Source organism: Ixodes scapularis, unplaced genomic scaffold, assembly GCF_016920785.2.
Source record: "Ixodes scapularis isolate PalLabHiFi unplaced genomic scaffold, ASM1692078v2 PGA_scaffold1__304_contigs__length_218370807, whole genome shotgun sequence".
In the NCBI taxonomy this organism is placed as follows: Eukaryota; Metazoa; Arthropoda; class Arachnida; order Ixodida; family Ixodidae; genus Ixodes; species Ixodes scapularis.
In genome coordinates this window covers 11,927,333-11,946,879 of record NW_024609846.1, presented here as the reverse complement: position 1 = coordinate 11,946,879, position 19,547 = coordinate 11,927,333, and the positions used below count along the sequence as shown (strand labels likewise).

General features: G+C 49.0%; 2 protein-coding genes across 3 annotated transcripts in view; one reads left to right on the top strand and one right to left on the bottom strand.

The window, feature by feature from the left end:
- LOC120836810 (TNF receptor-associated factor 4) overlaps positions 1-19,547 on the top strand; it is a 73,109-nt gene that overhangs the window by 14,836 nt on the left and 38,726 nt on the right. The gene's annotated exons all lie outside the window — the stretch shown is intronic.
- LOC120836812 (glutathione S-transferase 1-1-like) lies at positions 16,997-17,438 on the bottom strand. Its single transcript, XM_040205887.3, has 2 exons — positions 17,259-17,438; positions 16,997-17,195 (listed from the first exon to the last, which is right to left on the bottom strand). Exons 1-2 carry the CDS (start codon positions 17,288-17,290, stop codon positions 16,997-16,999), a joined length of 231 nt encoding a protein of 76 aa, XP_040061821.1. The 5' UTR covers positions 17,291-17,438.

Sequence of the window (19,547 nt, the reverse complement as noted above, 5' to 3'; positions counted from 1 at the left end):
CTGTACCGTACTCTATTACTGGCCAACGTATATTGGACACGCCTCGGTGTTTGGGGTGTATACATTGCGAGTGTTTGTTTGGCATTGGTCTTCGTTAGTTCAGCGTTGCAAATTAAACAACCTCCCCTATTTTTTCTCTCTTCTCGTCTTCGGTGTGTTTGTGTCTAGGTCTGTTGAATAACGACCGCGTGTCTTTAATTGCTTCTTGCTCGTGGTGTCATTACCGTTTCTAGATGTGTTCAAATTACACGACGCGGTGGACGTTTGTATACACCCCTCGAGAAGAATCCGACCGACTATGACTAATTTGGCCTCAGCGTCCTATTCCCGACGGTGTTTATTTTATGGATAAATCGAGACTTTTCGGTATTTATTTATTAGCTATGTTGTCGGTGATTTGATTGATTCCTGCGCTATATTGCCGCGTGCAAGGCCGAGCAAGCAGCGCCCGGTTGCGATATTCTAAAAGATTCGCGTTTATTCTTACTCGGAGCGTAACTTTTATCATTTCGCCGTTTTTTGTTCTCGAAAGTGCCTGTTCATTTTCTCCCCGAACGCTCGATGCTCCAATTCCAAACTGGTAACACAGAACATTTCTCGGGGAGTCCGGTACGTATTCAGCGCACAGCTCTTGCAGCGGCGAGGACCCGAAACATGGTTTTCGAACCCTACGAGAAAAGAAGCAGTAGCCCGAGGAACGCGAGAAGCACAAGCGGCCATTCCACCGCTCGAGACAAGTGTGTTTCAACGTCTCGCCGCAGCGGAGCGCCCGTTACGTGCCTCTTGTCTGCTGCTCTACCTTTTCACTTTCGGCGACCGCAACTCGTGGCGATCTGCCAGGCTATACTCCAGCCTTCTGGGCCGAATTTTCGCGATGCCGACGCACGCTGGATAAGGAGCTGCCCGCGAACTTGCCGAGTCAGTCTCGCTCTCGCTTGCTGTTACGCCGCCAAATCACCACCCGCTTTTCTGCTGCCTCGACGCTCGTTCATTATTTTGTTTGGCACGAGTTCGCCCATTAAACCTTTTATTTTCAGTTCACTGTTCATCCTCTCGTCGCCTTCATTCGTGACAATATATAATGTACGATCACCGGTATGAGATAACGTTTGTCCGAAGCGATCACAGATGCGATCAAACATATGAATGAAGGATCTTGATTTGCCATCTTATACTTCTGTTTGACGGGCACTTTGAGGGCCTTCGAATGGTGAACCGAAATTTGGAGAAAAAAAAATGCGGGAGATGTAGGCGGGACGCTACGTACAATACAACACTACTCATAAGGCGATATCTCGAATGGACGGCCTTATTCTTGGAAAAAGAGGTCGAGATTGAACCAGGCCGACGAGGCACGTGACGTCGAGATTTCTCGTTTCCTCCTCTCTTCGCTTCGCCCCCTCAAGGCGGCGAGGCGGAGAAGACGCGAAGCCGTTCCCTCTCCTTCTCGGAGAAACAAGACGTAAACATATCTGTCAAATGCGCATCCTTTTTTTTTTTTTGAAAAATAGGGGGCATTCACTGGACGCCACATTTAAGGGCGATGTTTAGGGCGCATGCTCAGACCGAGCTTACATTAATAGCCTGCTAAGACCGGCAACCTTGATGGTGTGGAATGCAAATAAATAATTGGGTTGTGTGTGCGTTTATACAGCCTAGAACTTGGTCTCACTCACAGGGGCGACGAGTCTCCCAGCTGTAGATGAGGAATTTAGCCAGTGCGGTACAACCGCCTGGGGTCTTTAACGTGCATCACGCAGTAGTGATACACGACCGCACGCAGGTACGATGCTCATCCAGATCGAAACGGGCAGGGGTGGGGCTCGAACCCAGAATCCCTGGGTTCTGCAGCGCGAGCTTTCGCTCCACGTGCTCCGAGCTGGTGTGCGCTAGACCACTCGGCCTCCGATCCCCCTGTGGAATGCACGTTGCAAAAGAACTGTGGAAGCTCGCCGTCAGCACGCGCTCAGCAATCACGCACACAGGTATGGCCGCCAATGAATACTCCCTATAGGGAGTATTCAGTGGCGGCCATATCCGTGTGCGCGGCTGCTGAGCGCGTGCTGACAGCGAGCTTCCGCAGTCCTTCTGGAGCGTGCATTTAGCACCGTTAACGTTGCCGGTCTTAGCAGGCTATTATTGTGAGCTCGTTCTGGGCATGCGCTCTAAACATCCCCCTCAAATATGGTGTCCAGTGAATACCTCATATAGTCTGCTAATACCGACACTCTTGATGGTGCGGAATGCACGTTGCAAAAAAACAGTGGAAGCTCGCCATAAGCAAGCGCTCAGCAGTCGCGCACACAGCTATGGCCGGCAGTGAACACCCCTTAGATATCGCTCTAGGAGTGATGTTTTGGTGTTTGTAGCATCCCGTTCCACCTTTTTGCCGCGTGTTTTGTGGAACCCAGATTTCGGTTCAGCATCCCTTTAGAGCATCGCCTAACTATACACACGCCGAAGCGGCGTGTGCTAGTTAGGCGTGTGTTAGACGAGATCGCGAGCCGATTCGCCGATTATTTAACATAAGAGTTTGTGCCGAAGGTGTTTTTAGTGTCCGTACTACATGTGTATGTTTAAATGTTCACCTAAAGAGCCTTCAGGGCGAACTCTTGGAGTGAATCGGCGAATCAGCTCGCAACCTTGGCTTTGCGCACCCTCGTCGGCGTGCCCTGGCTCGTCGATCCTTTACTTGGGTTTGTGCAGAGTAAAACAGGGCTACGACCTCAACTTAGTCATCGAGTAGACCTGACGTGCCAGTTTGGCCTGTAGTCTTTAGGCCAAAGCTTCACCGAGCAGTTTCGCTTGATCCCTCTTCCGCGTATAAAACACACTTCCTCTTGTCCCCCGAAGGACCAGCAAAAAACAAGAAAGAGGAACACCCCGACAGGGCCATTACGCACCGATATCTCGATGGCATTCCGCGCTGCGTAACACCAATTTCCTGCCCGTTCCTTTTCCATTGTTCCTAGGCAGTGTGTCCCTTTGTTGCCCGTCACAGCGCGGTCCCGCTTCCGGTTCGAGCGGCAACCCTGCCGCACGTCCATCGACTGCGACCCGCTTCTGTCCTTTGCCTTACGACACGGGCGTACGGACGTCCAGTGCTCAGCTTGTGCTGTGGAAGCCACGCCACCCCTCGGACCAATCAGCCGCCTCTCTTCGATCACCTGACCCCGCTGCCCGCGCGTCGTGGGTATGGGCGGAAGGGAGCGTGATCACGTGGCACAAGATCGACGTACGATTGTTCCAACGGGCACTGCACTGTCAGCTTAGGGGTGAACGAAGTCTAGTCGGCTCATGCGTGGCACTGAGATGCTGCGAGCAACGGGACGAGTGCCGCGCTCGAGGAAGGAAGAGATGTCGGGGTTGCCCCCCACGCATGATGCGCGACGTCTTCGGAGCGAGCCGGGAAGCGAATGGGTCCAGATGGTCGCCGCGATTTCGGGACCTCCTCCATTGAATGGGCGGCAACGCACCGCCGCATTGTGCGCGCCGTGTTGACCCGCTTGGGGGAACAGACAGACAAACCTGGCATGTGTCCCTTTTAGTGGTTTTCTTCTTTTTGGCGTGTTTGAATTTTATAGGTGCATGGCGTTCTACATACACGTAACATTCCGATGATCTACGAAGTCCGCACGCGTGCGTGTGTGTGTGTGGGGGGGGGGGGGGGGGTGCATATTCTTTTTCACTTTACGATGGACAGCAGCGGACGCTACGAGCCATTCCAGCCAGGGGTTTATTCAGGATCCTCAACCTGGGGGAAAGGGAGGGGGGGGGGGGGGGGGTTACACATTTTTAGAAGTTGCCTGCTTGCCTTTTCCTTTTATTTTTTTTTTATTTTTTTATGTTGGGTTTAACTAGCGGTCTTCACTGATATTCTACCTTGTTCTTTTAAACCAGTGTTTTTTAGTTGTTGTTTTGTTTGTAATACTTGGTTGTAACTGCTATAATGCTTCGGCGCTGCACGTTATTTTTTTGTAAATAAATAAATAAATAAATTCTAGGGGTTGTAGCTTGGGAGATGTGGAGAGCTTGTCGCTGCGCCCTTCCCGAATGTCACGTGACAGCGACGTAAGGTGACACAGAGTGTAGAGAGGGTCCCGCTACATTCCGTTGGCGTCCTTGGTGTTGTTGCCACGATTGTCGCTGGAGGAGAATTCGGGGACGGGATCGGGGGATCCGGACCAATCTAAAACATATACGGAACGGATAGCCTGTGGAGAGCGGAAAGGGGGGAGGGGGGGGGGGGGATGTCTTTGCTGCACGAGAGCGACGTTGACGAGAAGGTCATCGAAATATTCCCTCCTGGAGTATTCGGTAGGTATATATGTTTAGTTTTGCTTTTCTTCTCTATGGGCGTATGAAAAGGCCGAATTCCTCCGCGTAACGCGCGGTGGGGGACAGGTGCTGGCAGAGATGGGAGGACGGGGCGCGGCACCATCTGCCGGTCGGGACCCAAGCGTTCCCCGCCAACAGCAATGTTACGTCTTACTTTTGCTCTTTTTGCATCCACGAAACATGGCGTTCACCGAACTGTCTAGTCCGCGAAATCAGAGAATGGGCATTTTGTTGATGAAACATCATCACGAAAGAAAGAGAGAAATGCGTTGTTGAAAGGTGGGTCAATGTGCAGGCGGACTGGTGCACTGTCATGCTGAAAAAAAAAAAAAAAACCCGAAACAAGAAAAAAAGAAAAAGAAAAGAAAAGGAGAAAAAAAAGGAGAAACGAGGCAGCGTTTTCAACACAACAGAGAGGGGCAGGAGTGTTCTGGGGCCGCTTGTTGTGTTCGTTCTCTTTTTCGTTTCCTATTGTCTCGGGGTTTCCCCGGTAAAAAAAAAAATCCCGGCGTTGTCTTTCTTTCTTTCATGGAGAGTTGCTTTCATTTATGATGGGATTGAAGTGCATTCATTGTAGACCGTACGTCCCTAGGATACCGTCACGTCTTCCCGTGACCACGCTACAACATTTTCGTCTATGCTAGCGTGCCAACTGACGAGAGCCAGGAATATATGCACAACGCAGGACGTGGATTACTTTTAATCGATTTGCGCGTAATTTGAAGAGATTCTATTCCCTTTATCAAAAGGCTTACCACAACTTCGGTGCAGTCTCTTGTGGCTTGTTTGGTCATGATATGACCGTGATTAAGGCCATGATCACAACGTATGCCGTAATTATCATACAGTTTATTGATATTGTATGTAGAAAAGTCAGTGTTAAAGGGATGCTGAACCGAAATTTGGATTTCAAAAAAACAATGCTGGAGATGTAGGCGGGACGCTACAATCCCTACAACACTACTGGTAAGGCGATATCTCAAATGGACGGCCTTATTTTTGAAAAAATATGTCGAGATTGAACCAGGCCGACGAGGCACGTGACGTCAAGATACCTAGTTTCCTCCTCTCTTCGCTTCGCTCCCTCGAGGCCGCGAGGCGGAGAAGACGCGAGGCCGTTCCCTCTCCTTCTCGGAGAAACATGACGTCAACATTCCTGCCAAATGCGCCTCTTTTTTAGAAAAATACGGTCATCCGTTCGAGATATCGCTGTATGAGTGATGTTTTGGTGTTTGTAGCATCCCGTTGCACGCTCTTGCCGCCTGTTTTGGGGAATCCAGATTTCGGTTCAGCATCTCTTTAAAGGAGTGTCTTTGCAATTAACAAGTTCTTTGAGCCAAGGCTGTCACAATTCGATTGCGTAAAATCATTTCAATCAATGAATCAATCAATGAAATAATGGTTACTTCTGGTGACAACTATACTCCGTTTCACCTTCCGTCCGAGCACAGCGGACGCTAGGAGCCATCCCTGCCAATGCGGCGTCGAGGGAGTGTCATGCGACCTTGAGCTCCCTGTGTCGCCCCGCCCCACCGGCAGGTCACGCGACTTTCTCCCGGCGCTGGATCGGCTGGGATGGCTCGTGGCGTCCACTGCGCTCGGACTGAAGGTGAAACGGAGTATAGTCGACAGGCAATCGAATCCTATTCTTTTTGATCGAAACGATTGTTACAGTAATCGATTTCTCTTCCCTTGTATGAGAACGCGTACAACACACGGTAAGAAAGCAGGAGCGGATGCATAGGAAACCAAATTAAACGCAACACGTAGAGGAAACCGACTGTTCGCTTCTTTTCATTCATCAATTCATTCAATCATTTCATTTATTCTACCTCGAAGGCACCCATAGCTCCAGCCCGTTTCAATCTGGCGTCGTACCGGCGTGCGTTCATGTGTCACTACTGTCTGATGCAAGTTGAAGACCCCTATAGCAGTCGTACCGCACTGGCTTAATTTCTCATCCCCAGCGCAAACCGCCGCGCCATACCTTAAATTAGATAGGCCGACCTTACATGCTTAAACATAAAAATCTAATTTTCCTTTTTTTCTGTTGTTTGTAGACGCCCGAGAGGAAGCCAGTTGAAGGGAGGGTGGGGAGGCACAAAATAGTCAAAAGAAGTTAACCATGTAACAACGTCAAGCGGCGGGGCAGGTGGCGTGCGTCCGCGCGCGTGCCTCCATGTTGTTCGTTGTCTGCTCTTCGAACTCGATTTATATATACCGTCTTGTTTCACCGTCAAGAAGGGCTCTCTTCTGCGTGCGTTTGAGTGTATGTGTGTGTGTGTGTGTGTGTGGGGGGGGGGGGGGGGGGGGTCTTTTTGCCTTTCCTCTGTCTCATGCACAGCGCGGCGGCAAAACACGCAGCGAAAGAGAGCAATCGCCCTGGGGCGTAAGTCGGGACCGGTGGCAGCTGTGCACGGGCCGAGCCACGGCGGCCGACGCGATTTCCAGAACGCTTTCTTTTTGTTTTCGGCGCACGACCGACAACGTCACTCAAGGTTATTGAGCTTTTCTCCTTCTTCTTATTTGTCCAAACTGTGGGCATCTGTTCTCCGAGAGGGCGGCAGAAACACGCGCGTGGATCCCCTGGAATGTAAAGTGTGGAGGAGATAGACAACATCTGCGTAGTCGCGGGCTCCGTGGAGAAGAAGAACAGCTGACGCCGATAATTTGGGGACGGTGTGGGCCACGCGCCAAGCGACGTCCGATGTGACATGGAGAAGTTTCTTTCTTGGTGGGAATTCATTCACCTGCCTGCCTTGGAACCGCGGTACTACTGCGTGGTGCACGTCAAAGACCCCAGGCTAGCGGTTGTACTGCACTGGCTAAATTGCTCATCTGCAGCTGGGAGACTCGTCGCAACTTTGAAATGACTGACTAACTACACGCTGTATGAATATGCACACAACCCCAATTATTTTGGTGCTTAAAACATCCTCCGGCAATCTTTTTTTTTTTTTTTTTTTTGTGATTATCATTAGGTTGTAAAAAAAAACTGCTGACACTACTTTTTTTACGTTTTTGATTGTTTGTTTATTTTAAAACGGGACAAATCGTAGACGCAATCTCGTCCTCATAAACGAAGCAATAGACCGATGTCACCAAGCGAACTGCGCAGGCGCGCGCATTCCGGAAGTGGTGCCGCCGCCATGCTAGTTGTAGTCATCCCTTTCCGGCTTCCCGGTTAGATACGGCTGCGCGTATGTACATCATCATAGATTTGGCACGCCCCGGTATCACATTAATTCTCTTGCATGTTTTTACTTCATAAGATTGTGTTGTTTGTGATGCCTTACTTTCCTCAGCAAGTGCAGAAAAGCTGTTGCAGTCGTCTTATCGCTTTAGAATCACTTTGTCGTCTGCTTCGTCGCCGTCTGCTTCTTCGTCTTCGTGAACGCGTGAGCCCACTGCCGTTCACGGGGTAATCCCACTGCGTCCGCGGAAAAAACAAAACAAAAAAACAACGGCGCCACTACTCAAAGCATTCCGACTCCTCGGACGTCTCAATTACCTTGCAAACAAGTGAACATCTAGTGCAATAGTAAAGAACGAAAAAATTCGAAGGACCATCGGCTTGGAGTAGCACCACGGAACAGCATCAAATGTGATGAAAAACTGAGCTTGGTGGTGCTCAGTCTTGTGCATAACGTTTAATCAGCCATCAACTAAGAGGAGAGCTAAATAGACTTTCTCGGTCAGCGATAGTTTTCTAAAAGTTGTTTCATTCTGGTTGACAGCCTGTGCGACAGAGTACAGATGAACAGCGGCAGAAGCCTGCACACAAAGAACTGATCTACAGAAAGGCCATACCTGACGCGCCGTAATAATTGGCATCTATCGAAAAGAAGCAACCATGCCAGATACCTGAGAGCTTGGGGTGGAGATAATTTCTTCGTGCACAGTTTCTATTCAGTTTTATTTTGTTTGCGCAAGATCCGAACGCTAACAGCCGCCCGACGGGGGAAGCTTTTTTCTGCGGTCTCGACTGGAGCTAGTGCAGAATGGATCAGTAACACCAGCCTAATAGACCACCACAAAATGGATGAGGTTCGTTTGTTACATTTTTGGCGGTAAGTACGTGTTGCACTTCTAAATTGCATTATATAATCTTTTCGCGTTGGTATGGAAAAAAAATGAAGGCTGCTTCCGAAAAAAAGTTGTTTTATATCAAATGGTGCATATCGGGAATCGCTGCTCTCTTTTGGTGATTTTCCTGATTTTTTGAAGCAGAGTTGTGCCTGAAACATGTCGCCGCAATAACAGTTATAAAGACCAAAATACACCGAGTAAGAAGTGTATTAAAAACGGGTTCCGCAAAGCGCGGAGGTGCTATTTGAGATAGACCAACGAATAGGCCGCTACGGAGCAAATGGTCAGAGAGATTCCAGCTTACGGAACACTTCGGCAAGCTGTATGTCTCGTGCCTTGTAATCTTACATATTTTAGCTGACGTGCAATAATTGTATATAAATTATGAAGCAAATCGCGAAACAAATCGTAAAACGCTATTTTTCCTGCCGCTCTGTCCGGCTCTGTCGACCTTTCTTTGCCATGCTTCTTTCTTGCGGGAAGACATAATATCCGAGGCCTTTTTGCCTGGTGCTGTTATTGTAGCTCCGTCAGCTCCGTGGCATACAACATGTGAAACCACCGATTGAAAACCATGAGTCAACACCTGCTAAAAGTCTCGTGCTAACCCGAAAATTTCCAAACGCCGGGCGTACTATGCGCGCCGACGCGGCCGGAAAACTGGGGAGAACTACAGGTACCAGGATGCACCGCGGCAGCGGTGGCGTCGCGCAACTCCTCGTGAGATCGGTCTATTGCGTGCGACAAAAACCCATTTATGTTTAGCTTAAAAAAAAACAAAAAAACAATGCAAACGAAAATTTGCATCATGCCGTCGGAATTGGGCGGACGACACGCGGAAAATGCGAACACGAAACGATAATGCTCTAGATCTGATGTGCAGATAGGCAACACACATTCCTTTAGGTGGTAGACTTATGCCATTTTTACCTGATGGTATACTTTTGTTTTGGGGACGCGACGCATCTTAAAAAAGCAGGAGACGCGCTTGAAGGAGCTGGATGATCGTTCGCTGAAGACAATAGCCCCACAGTCAGTAAACGAATAAGTAAAAAAGAATGACGGTAGCATTAGAGAGAGAGAGAGAGAGTGCAGAATGCGAACCAGAAAGCGCGTTGTGCAATCTGGTGTGGCCCTTCGAAAGAAATATCCATAACAAAAGACGAAGATGGGCTGGGGAGCGGACAACGCTGACGTTTTATTAGTAACTCTATACTCGGTCGCGCGCGTCTTCCCGCATATACGCCTATTATGTTCTATTTCTCGGACCGTGCACTCTTCTCCGTGTGGAAGTTTCGGGCTACTGCGGGCGGTCATTAAAGCGGAAGGGAGGCCCTGCCCGCCATAAAGCTCGAGCGTGCTCGTGTTGGCTCGGCGACTCGGCGGTGGAGGCACGCTCGGCTAGGCTTCACTGTGTGGTCACAATGGACGCGGCGGACTGTGGACGGGCTGGCTAGGGGCAGGAAATGCGCAAGACTGTTTTCACTCTTCGCACGGCTAAAGACGCGTATGAAGCACGGACCGTAACACGGCCCAGGAGTTTCGAAAATCGAAAGGCGAAAAAAGACTTGGGTGGAAGGAAAAATCGTATCTTTAGACCTCCCTGGCGGCTTGGGCAGCAAGGGCGTTTGATAAAATGCGCTCAAGCGCCATTTAAGGATTGCTGGACATCCGGTGTTCAAGCGGCTAACCTTGCGCTTGCGTGTTCCAGCCACCCGAAAACGACACTTGATCTACGTGTGTTGCTCTGAGTCGACGAGGTCCTCGGTCTCCATCACCTTGACGATCATGGGCAACGATGACATGTTCATCTATGTTTATGACTGAAAGCAGAACCGAACGCTCGCTTCCATGTTTTTGCCTGCTACAGATGTCTTCACTTTTGTGTCCTACGAATGCACTACGATTCTCTATCGGTGTCGAATCCACGTTCGCTATTTCTCGTGGTTTACTGCTTCAAATAAATTCATACTTATTGTTGGGAGCCAAGTTGTAGATGTAGTAGGACATACAAAGGTATGTCTGGACCCGAATATACATCTGCACAAACTAAAGCTAAATCCGTTAAAAAAAATTCACAAAAAAAAAAGAAAGCTATCAGTTAGCAGAAGCACGTGCATCATCATCAGTCTTTCATGTGTGCGCTCAATTTTACCCAAAGTAGTCCCGTAAATGCGTAAAAGGACAGCACAACATCGTGTGGCACATCGCGAGCCGCGTTTGCAACAAACTGAACACATGGTACATTTATAAAGTAAACATACCAACTCAGGGAGCCTAATTAAGAGCGGCGTATACACTCTCTCCAAAGGGGCTGAATTCTTTCGCGTAAACATGACAGTCCATGGTTCCGATCGGAGCGTTCAAAAGCGCGCCGCGTATCTGGTATTGCAGGTGCACGCACGGCCGTGCTTCGCGTCTCTCCGCGCGCAGGAAAACTTAGACCAGGACGGGCACCGAGCCTTGGCCCTCTATTTTTAGTCATCTGGCGCCCTCCCATCCAGTTTTCAAGACGGCAAAAACTCGTGCCCATAAGCGCGACCGAGCAACACGACGGGGGGATGAAGGCGCGGGAGTCTCGGTGATTGCTGGCGTCGCTGCTCTCTAATTCCTGGAACCGGGCTCGAAAATAGAAAGCGTCGCTACTGTCCACGTCATCTGCTGCAGCTCTGTCCCGTTCGTTAGGCAGGGAAGCGAGCTGGCGTGAGTAAGCGTTGTTGGGTGTCGATTCATCGCAGCCTCTCTCGCGTTTGAGTTTTACCATTTCGTACTCGGTTCACCCGTAAGCTGACAGTGCTGTGAATGCTACGTGCTCGTTGAACCAGTCATACGCCCGCCTTTCGTCGCGTGATTATGCTCCCGCCACGGGCAGAGAGCGGTGTCAGGCGATGGAAAGGAGGCGGCTGATTGGCCCGGCGTTCGCCTAGCCCCCACCGCACTGTCCGCTTAGGGTGAGCGGAGTATAGGAGAAACTTCCACGCAAGCGTAGATCCTGCCTCGAGTGTGGACGTGTGCCTTTGTTATTAACTCATTGTTTCCATGTGGACCGCGTGTAGGCGATGGCCAGGCGTGCATAGTACTGAAATGGGGCCGACGCAGCGTTATCTTAGTTTGAAGGGTTCTATTTCACTGGCACGGGAGCAGGATCACGCAGGATCAGTACAGTGGCCCAATTTTTTTTTAATATCAAGCGAGCGTCGACCGCCGGGAGGGCCAGCGCTGTGCCGCGGAGAAAAGCGGCGTCACGGGAGAGACTAGGCGCGTGCGGTCAAAGCTCTTTCCATTGCGAGCGTCGTCTGCTAGGCTATTCCGTTGACCGCACACAGCCCCTGTTCATTATCTGCTGGCAAAGCCAACCGACTTTGCAAAGATCTGAACAGCGCTTGCTTTTATTTTCTCTTTTTTTCGATACTGCTCAGGCGTGGCATAAAAGGCGCGTCATCTCGAGTTTAATTTACTTTTTTCATTTCAAGTTTGCGTTTACTTTTGTAAACACCAACAAAAATTAACAATACGGTGACGCGACAAACTGAATGCAACGATGCATTAAACTATACCGCAAAATGCTCTCTCCCGAGAGACTAACGTACAGTGCTAATCAGACTTGTCTATAACGCGCGAGCGTGCGGCTTTCTCCGGGGAGCGCTAGACTGGTGGCATTCGCGGAAACTAAGCTAGTCACGTGGCGCAACATGGAACGACCCGCTCGAGGGGTGTCCTGCCCACTCTATCAGCTGGCGGCGAACGCGGAAGGCTGCCCGCACGCTTTTTACAAGCATCATTGCTCGAACAATAAACAAACTAAAGCACGAAGGTGTATCAATGATGTCGTCATCAAAAAACAAAATATATTATAAACCACTTTACTTTTATCGCTTATCAAGCTGGTAGAGTGGGCCGGGCACCCCTCGAGCGGGCCGTTCCATGTTGCGCCACGTGACTAGCTTCGTTTCCGAGAATGCCACCAGTCCAGCGCTCCCCGGAGAAAGCCGCACGCTCGCGCGTTATAGACAAGTCTGATTAGCACTGTACCTATCACCCTGCATCCCACCTCTTCTTTTGGATTATTTTATTAAAACATCACCACCACCACCCTACGAGCCATCAAACCAATCCAGTGCTTTCACCCTGGCGCGTGACATCGTGCTTCCCCGTGCAGTTGTACCCAACGAGAAGTCCACGTGACACACTTTTAGCGAAGGACTGGCCAAGATGGCCCGTAGTGTCGGCTGTGGTACAATGCAAAGCAAAAACGGAGTATAGACAGGGTTTTCGCCAGGTGTTTTGTATTATCAACTGCGTTGTTGCTGCCGTCACCTAGTCTATGTAGCCAGGTAGTCGCACTTTTCTTAGACCAGCGGGCACGCGCACATTTTTATGTCTCCTCGAGTGAGTATAGAAACACGGGAACGTGTTGTGAGAATGTCGATGAGGCGGCATGACGCAAAGGGATATACCGTAGCAACAACAGTCGTGGTTATACAGGCAGGGAGGGGCGTATATCGGCGATGCACTTCGACATTGCAAGCGCCCTGCCCTCTTTTGCCACGGAGCAGGGGCTTTGTGCGATCAACGGAATAGCCTAGCAGACGACGCTCCCACCAGAAAGGGCTCCGCGGCACGGCGCTGGCTGTCCCGGCGGTCTCGGCGGTCGACGCTCGCTTGATATTATTGAAACAATAGGCCACTGTACTTTTCGAGGTTTTGACTTCGCGCCGGTGGCTTTCACTGTGCTCCAAGTTGTAAATGAAGCGCAGTTCTTCTCGTTTCCACAGCAAGCGCGGTGGTCTAATCTCGTGGCCACAGGGGTGAAGAACTTTTCTGTGCTCTGCTTTGCCTTAGGTTGGAGCTTGGATCGCTTGGGTCGTCTAGGAGTGTGAGGTTGCGGCAATGGAAGCTGCTTAGCCTGTGCGGTAGCTCGAGTTATCAAGAGCTTCGCTACTGATCACTGGCATGATATTTTTTTTTGCCTAATTTCTTGGCAAATCAAGTTTGGCCGCGACAGTGTGACCACAAAAGAACCCCTTCTCCACCGCACACACAAAAAAAAAAAAGAAAAAAAAAAAAAAAAAAAAAACGTGTTTATGCTGTTGATTTTGGCACTGGAGGCCAAGTAGCACCTTTTCGTATTGTGAGCCCGTGTTATACCTTCACTGGCAATGAAACGGAGCGTTTCCTGGTAGTCATGTTCTGGTCTCGGACAGTTTTATACTCGTGTCAGCTGCTTTCGTGCCGCCTCGGCGCACTGCTCTTTCTATTTCCCGTCGGTCACGAGCAACCTTACCTACAAAAAGGCATTTCACACATCGTTTTTTTTTTCTTTTCTTTTTTTTTTTTGTGTGAGCTGTTTTTTTCCTTGTCGAGCATCCACACTCGGATGGAAACGCTACTCCAAGCCCTAATTGTTCCACAAGGTTCATGTAAAGCGGTGACGCGATTAGTGGGATGGTTTGTGCGACCATCCCACTAGGGTTGTTGGTTGTTGCTCCATGGTGCACTCCAAATCAAGGAAACCAAAGCGTCTTTTGTGTAAGGGCTGCAAGCTTCGGGCTACAGGCCCTGAGGTATCCAGATGAGCCCAACATTGCAATCCGATCTTCTGCAAGACTGAACGATCCCCATCGAAATTTTCATACCATCTCAAACTGCAAGAGTAGCGAAGGAAGAAAACTTTTTGTAGTTTTCCGCTCGGATGGTCGTACTGTTGGGGGAAGAGGAGTCGGGAAGGAAGATTAAATGAGAAAAAGAAAGAAGTAAAAGTGGCAAACGCGAAGATTACTAAAGGGACTTTGTCAGAAAGATTGAGACTTAAAGTTTTTACAGATAAAAACCGTAGTGTTTCCTACGGGTCCCGACATTCTTTCCAGCTCTCCGACTGGCGTGACGTACAATAAACTAGAAGACTAAAAGTTTGTCCCGTTTAATAATTCCGTCGTGCGTGTTGCTTGTCGTTACTCACAAAAGACTGCCGCAAGTGTCGGGGGACTTCACTCAGACCCTGATTATGCCATTATCCTTGGGGCAGCCAATCGGTGACATCATGCATCAACCACGAAAACCATAACCCAAAATATGCTTGCGGACAGAAACTCGAGACAGCAGTGCTGGAGGGATCATCACGCAGCCTCAGATTCCTTCGCACGCCGTGGCCGTGAAGCTTTCAACGCTGTCGACCCTTTCCCTGGTCGCCAAAGAAAGACGCGTCTAAAGTTGGGATGCTGCACGCACGCATCGAGATGCCGTGGCGGCGGGGGGAATACAATGAGCTTAACCCCACGAGTAGCTAATTGCCCGACAGGGGCTTCATTATCCAGTCCCCCTCCGTTCCGGTCTCCGTCTCCGCGCACCGTTCCAGTGAGCAAGGAAGGCCGGAAAAACGCAGACAATGGCCGCGCTCTGTGGCGCTCGTCTTCTTTTTCTTAGATTTATTTGCGATGACTATGAACAGAAAAACACGGACAATGGCGGCGGCCGGCCAAATCGGTTCCCGTCCTCGCGATGGTTCGCACAATTCTCAAGGTTGGGTTCCGCTAATGGGTCGCCGCCGTGGGGGGACCTGGGGACTAGTGGGTCTTCGTGGAGGGTGCCGGGACTGGTCTTCTAGCCGGGACCCTCATCATCCGCTCTTGGAAGGGCATGACAATGATGACCGGGTCGCGTATAAGAGATGGAACCAGGGGTGCTATGTTGCGCTTTTTGCACTCCCAGGAGACTTGGAAGAGGGAAGTGACGTCAACGACACAGCAAATGCAGATTGGATGTTGACAGAAGAAAACGAAATCAACACCCAATCTGCGTTTGCTGTGTCGTTGACGTCACTTCCCTCTCCCTAGTCTCCTGGGAGTGCAAAAAGCGCAACATAGCCCCCCAGCACACGGGACGTCGGTCCCCTTCCTTTCGGGACGACAATGGGCCTGACGGAAGCTTTTGGGCTGTGTGCGACTCCTTGCTCATGTCTCAGCCGAGACGATTTTGTCCGCCCGTGCCCTTTTGCCGTGGACCACTATTAGCGTTATTACTTTTTAGTTCTTCGCCAAGCGGGGGAGTCCACTTGAGGCCCAATGGTAGTCAGGTGCGGTGGGTGCTGTGTTTCGCTTTACTACACAGGGTGTGGTGGTACTAGTGTGCCCGTTGGTTTGAAATGTGCCGCAGTAAAATGTCACCGAGGAGAGTGACCCCCTACCTGGTTTCCTCGGGATAGTCAGCAACGCAGGTCAGCTAAACATACCACATGTTGTAAACGCTAGATATTAGGGCACCAGGACGTATAACATGCCCCGATTTACATTTTATGTCGTACTGACCCGTACGCCATAATATATAAAGTGTAATCTGAGTGTCCTCTTTTTAATGTATTAATGGAAGCGAGGTGGAGTTGGAATGATTAAGAACGCAGTATAATGTTAATACCTCTTTGGAGGCCATATTCCCCCATTTATAAGGAGATCGTTTTTTTTTTTACCTGCTAAATCTCACGTAAGGCCACGATGATATCCCAGAGATTTCATCCTGTCCGGGCAATCATAGGACGTAACTAAAAAGAAAATTAAACGTTTATTTTATGCTGCTAACTATGAAAAGGGATACATGGCTATTAAAAGGAATACATGGCTATTTCTGAGCGTACTTCCGAAACATTGCAATGCCCTTGCCGTTGATCTCGGTGAAGTAGGGAAGCTCCCGCTTGAGGGCACTGTAGTAGTCTCGGACTCTGGGATGGGCGTCCAGGCTGTAAGCGGCTACCTGAAACCAGAATACACACGAACCGCGCAGTGGTTATACTGGAGATCCGCATTCGCAAGGGATTAACTAGCGCCTGCCGATCCCGTCTTGCGGTTTCCGGTGGCTTGAGTCGAGTGCTACAACATCTATAACGGTGAAAACAAATAAGCCCCGCTAACAAGCATAAAATACTAAGGTATTGGCGATTCCAGTGAAATCGACGCCGCGTAGCGGCAACGCTGAGAAGCTCAGGAGAGGTCGTTTTGGCTCTGTCGTCTGCTATCTCCGCTTGGTTCTCGTAGGCAGCATAGAAACAAACATCGTTTCTAGTAATTTATTCTATGCTTCCGCAGTGTCATTCCTAGGCAATGATAGAAGGTTTTCACCGTCGAAAAATTGCTATTGCCGTCATATATAACACCGATTTTACGCTGCAGTGCAATAAATTTATGGTGGTCCGCGTGCTGAACGACGAAAAAGACCAGCTTTCGTCCGCCATTTTGCCTGACCATCGCGCCCCCTATAGTTTCTGGAGTCACGAATACAGAGAAGACATCCGTTATCGTTTCTGTTACCGGTACCACAAAACAAAAAACGACAGCTAGCCGTCCCCCCTTCTTGTCACAACTTTTGATAACACTAATTTGAAGAGAAGTGGCATACGTCAACGAAGGACAGAGTGCCTGCGACAGCGATGTCGGCAAGGCTGATCTCGGCGCCAGTCAGGTAGGGCCTGTCGGACAGGAGCTGCCCGATCACTTCCAGGGCGTCGGTCATTCGGGCTTCCGTAGCGGAGTCGTAACTCGTCTTGTGAAGCAGCGTCGGATACTTTTGAAGAGAGAAATGCTCAGATTAAGCCCAGAACAACGCAAGGGAAATGGGTCATGGGACTTCGAATGCTCACGAGGTAGGCAGACATTGTCTTGTAGAGGGTGCCGATATCGAACATCAGGAGATTGTCGATCATTGCGCGCTTCTCGATGTCCCGAGGGTACAAGGAGCTCCCGGCAGCGTACTTGTCGACCAAGTACGTAACGATGGCACGGCTGCGACGGAAGGGCGACGATATAAAGCAGTGTGAGGTGCGCAAATATCGAAGGAACGCCTACCTTTCATACAGGATGATGTTGCCATCGACCATAGTGGGAACAGTGTGAGCGGGGTTAAGCTAGAAAAAAGCAATAATAAGCACAAGCGAATTGAACAGAAGCAACATCCGTTTAGGAACAATTAAGCATGATAAGTGAAGGTTCACTTTTTCAACAAGGCATACAAGTCCAGGGGCACTATGTTGCATGTTTTGGACTCCCACGGCGACTACGGAGAAGGAAGTGACGTCAACAACGCAGCGAATGCAGATTGGATGTTGCCTGATCTCTCATCAATCAACATCCAATCTGCATTTGCTGCGTTGTTGACGTCACTTCCTTCTCCATTGTCGCCGTGGGAGTCCAAAACATAGGTATCGCAACATATATGTACCCCAGATATCGCGTTCCGCTGTGCCCAGATGAAAGAATGAACAGTTATCAAATGCATGAAAGGAAACTTGATGAACGCTCGCCTTACTTTACCTTGAGAAAATCTTTCAATTGAGTATCGCCGGCAGCAATGTCAACCTCTTGGATTGTGAGCGCAATACCGATGTGCTGGGCCACCATCCTGACCACACGACAAGGCACGCTGGGCTCGCAGCTGTACAGTACCACAGACATGACGACAAAGGCGATACCGGACCAACAGCCTTGACCCGACAGACACTTACTTTTATAACAGTCAGTGGTAGCGGAAGTAGTATGCACGCAGGCGCGACGAGCGCGAACAAGTGATTGGCAACATTTCCCGCGTTTATCTCTCGATTTTATTGCTGTCATCGAGACAGCGATACGTTCACTTTCAAGCTGAGTCATCGCCTGCTCGCTCTTTGCGTGTGATTTTGCGCCGAGAGCTTTTTGTCACAGGATGTAAGACCAACGGTTGACTGGTGCAACGAGCACGCAGCTTCCGCGGCACTAAGAGACAGGATATCCACATCTATTTTCGTGTGTCCTAATCTGTTATACAATTTGCTAGACATTAGACGGTAATACATTGTAAAGAGCGAATTGTTTCTCTCCCACGTTATTTTTTGGGATCCGGACATTTAGGACGTTTCAGTGCGGTCTTTTCGGTGCACGGACATTTCGGTGCACGGACATTACGGTGCACGGACTTTTCGGTACACGGACGTTTCGGCGTAAATATGAGTTTCGATTTATTTCCCCAAATTTCAAGAAACCCGACGTAAATTAGCATATATACCAACGGGCTACCATTTGGTTTCCCCACACGGCAGAAGGATTGGAACAAACTGGAAGGCATAAAAAAAAAAAAAAAGGCTTGCATTCAGGGAGCGAGAGGACAAGTCCGATATGTGTCGGCTTGTGGTGCACCCAACACTTATACTCATATCGTCATATACTTGCCGTGTATTCTTCCATAGCTCTACATGGTGCCGTGATTTTCCCCAAAATAAATCATGACTGAAAACATCGCCATTGTTGAGTGTTGTTGTATACACGGGAAGAGGGGATGCCTGCACGTAATGTTAGCCTCCTTGGGCAGAGGCAAGGCTCGCACAGGCGGGGAAAGAGGGTGAGAAAAGAAGGGAAAATCATAGCCACGTTTCCCTCCTCGCGCCACCCAGACGTAGATTTACGTGAATACCGAATATCCCAAATAACGCGCCCTGATTTTTTTATTTATTTTTTTTTCAAAAGTGGATCGTTTTATGCCAACGAAACCAACTGTATGTTGTTAGCAAGCGTCTTGCGAGAGTTGCAGAATTTTTAAATAAGCCTAATTAATAAAACTTTAGGACGAATTACCTAATTTTGTAAGTATTGTATTAAGAAACAAAGTTGAGAAACACACAAACTAGCTGTTTGCAATGTGATCTTTTTCTTTTTTTTTTTTCGGATTAGTAAAAAAAAACCTTGTGAAAGATGACAAAATACCCCGTGATAACGCGCCCGCCCCATCATAAGCTCAATTTCAATTTTCACAAACTTTCTTTATAGGCCGAAAAAAAAATCGCGCAAGACGAATGCAGCGTGCTTTATTACTTCCGCAAGCAAAACCCCTTATGTTCTACATTGGGTTTTTTCAGCGAAAGCTATCAAAAATTGCTAACAATAAGGTCGTTAAAAAAGAAAAAAAAAAAAAAAAATATATATATATATATATATATATATATATATATATATATATATATATATATATTGTAAACCGTCCCCTCCAGGCCGTCGCGCCATCCTTATCTTAATAAAGTGTAACAACAATATATATATATATATATATATATATATATATATATAGATAGATAGATATAAGTTATTTTATAGTCCTGGGAGACGCCA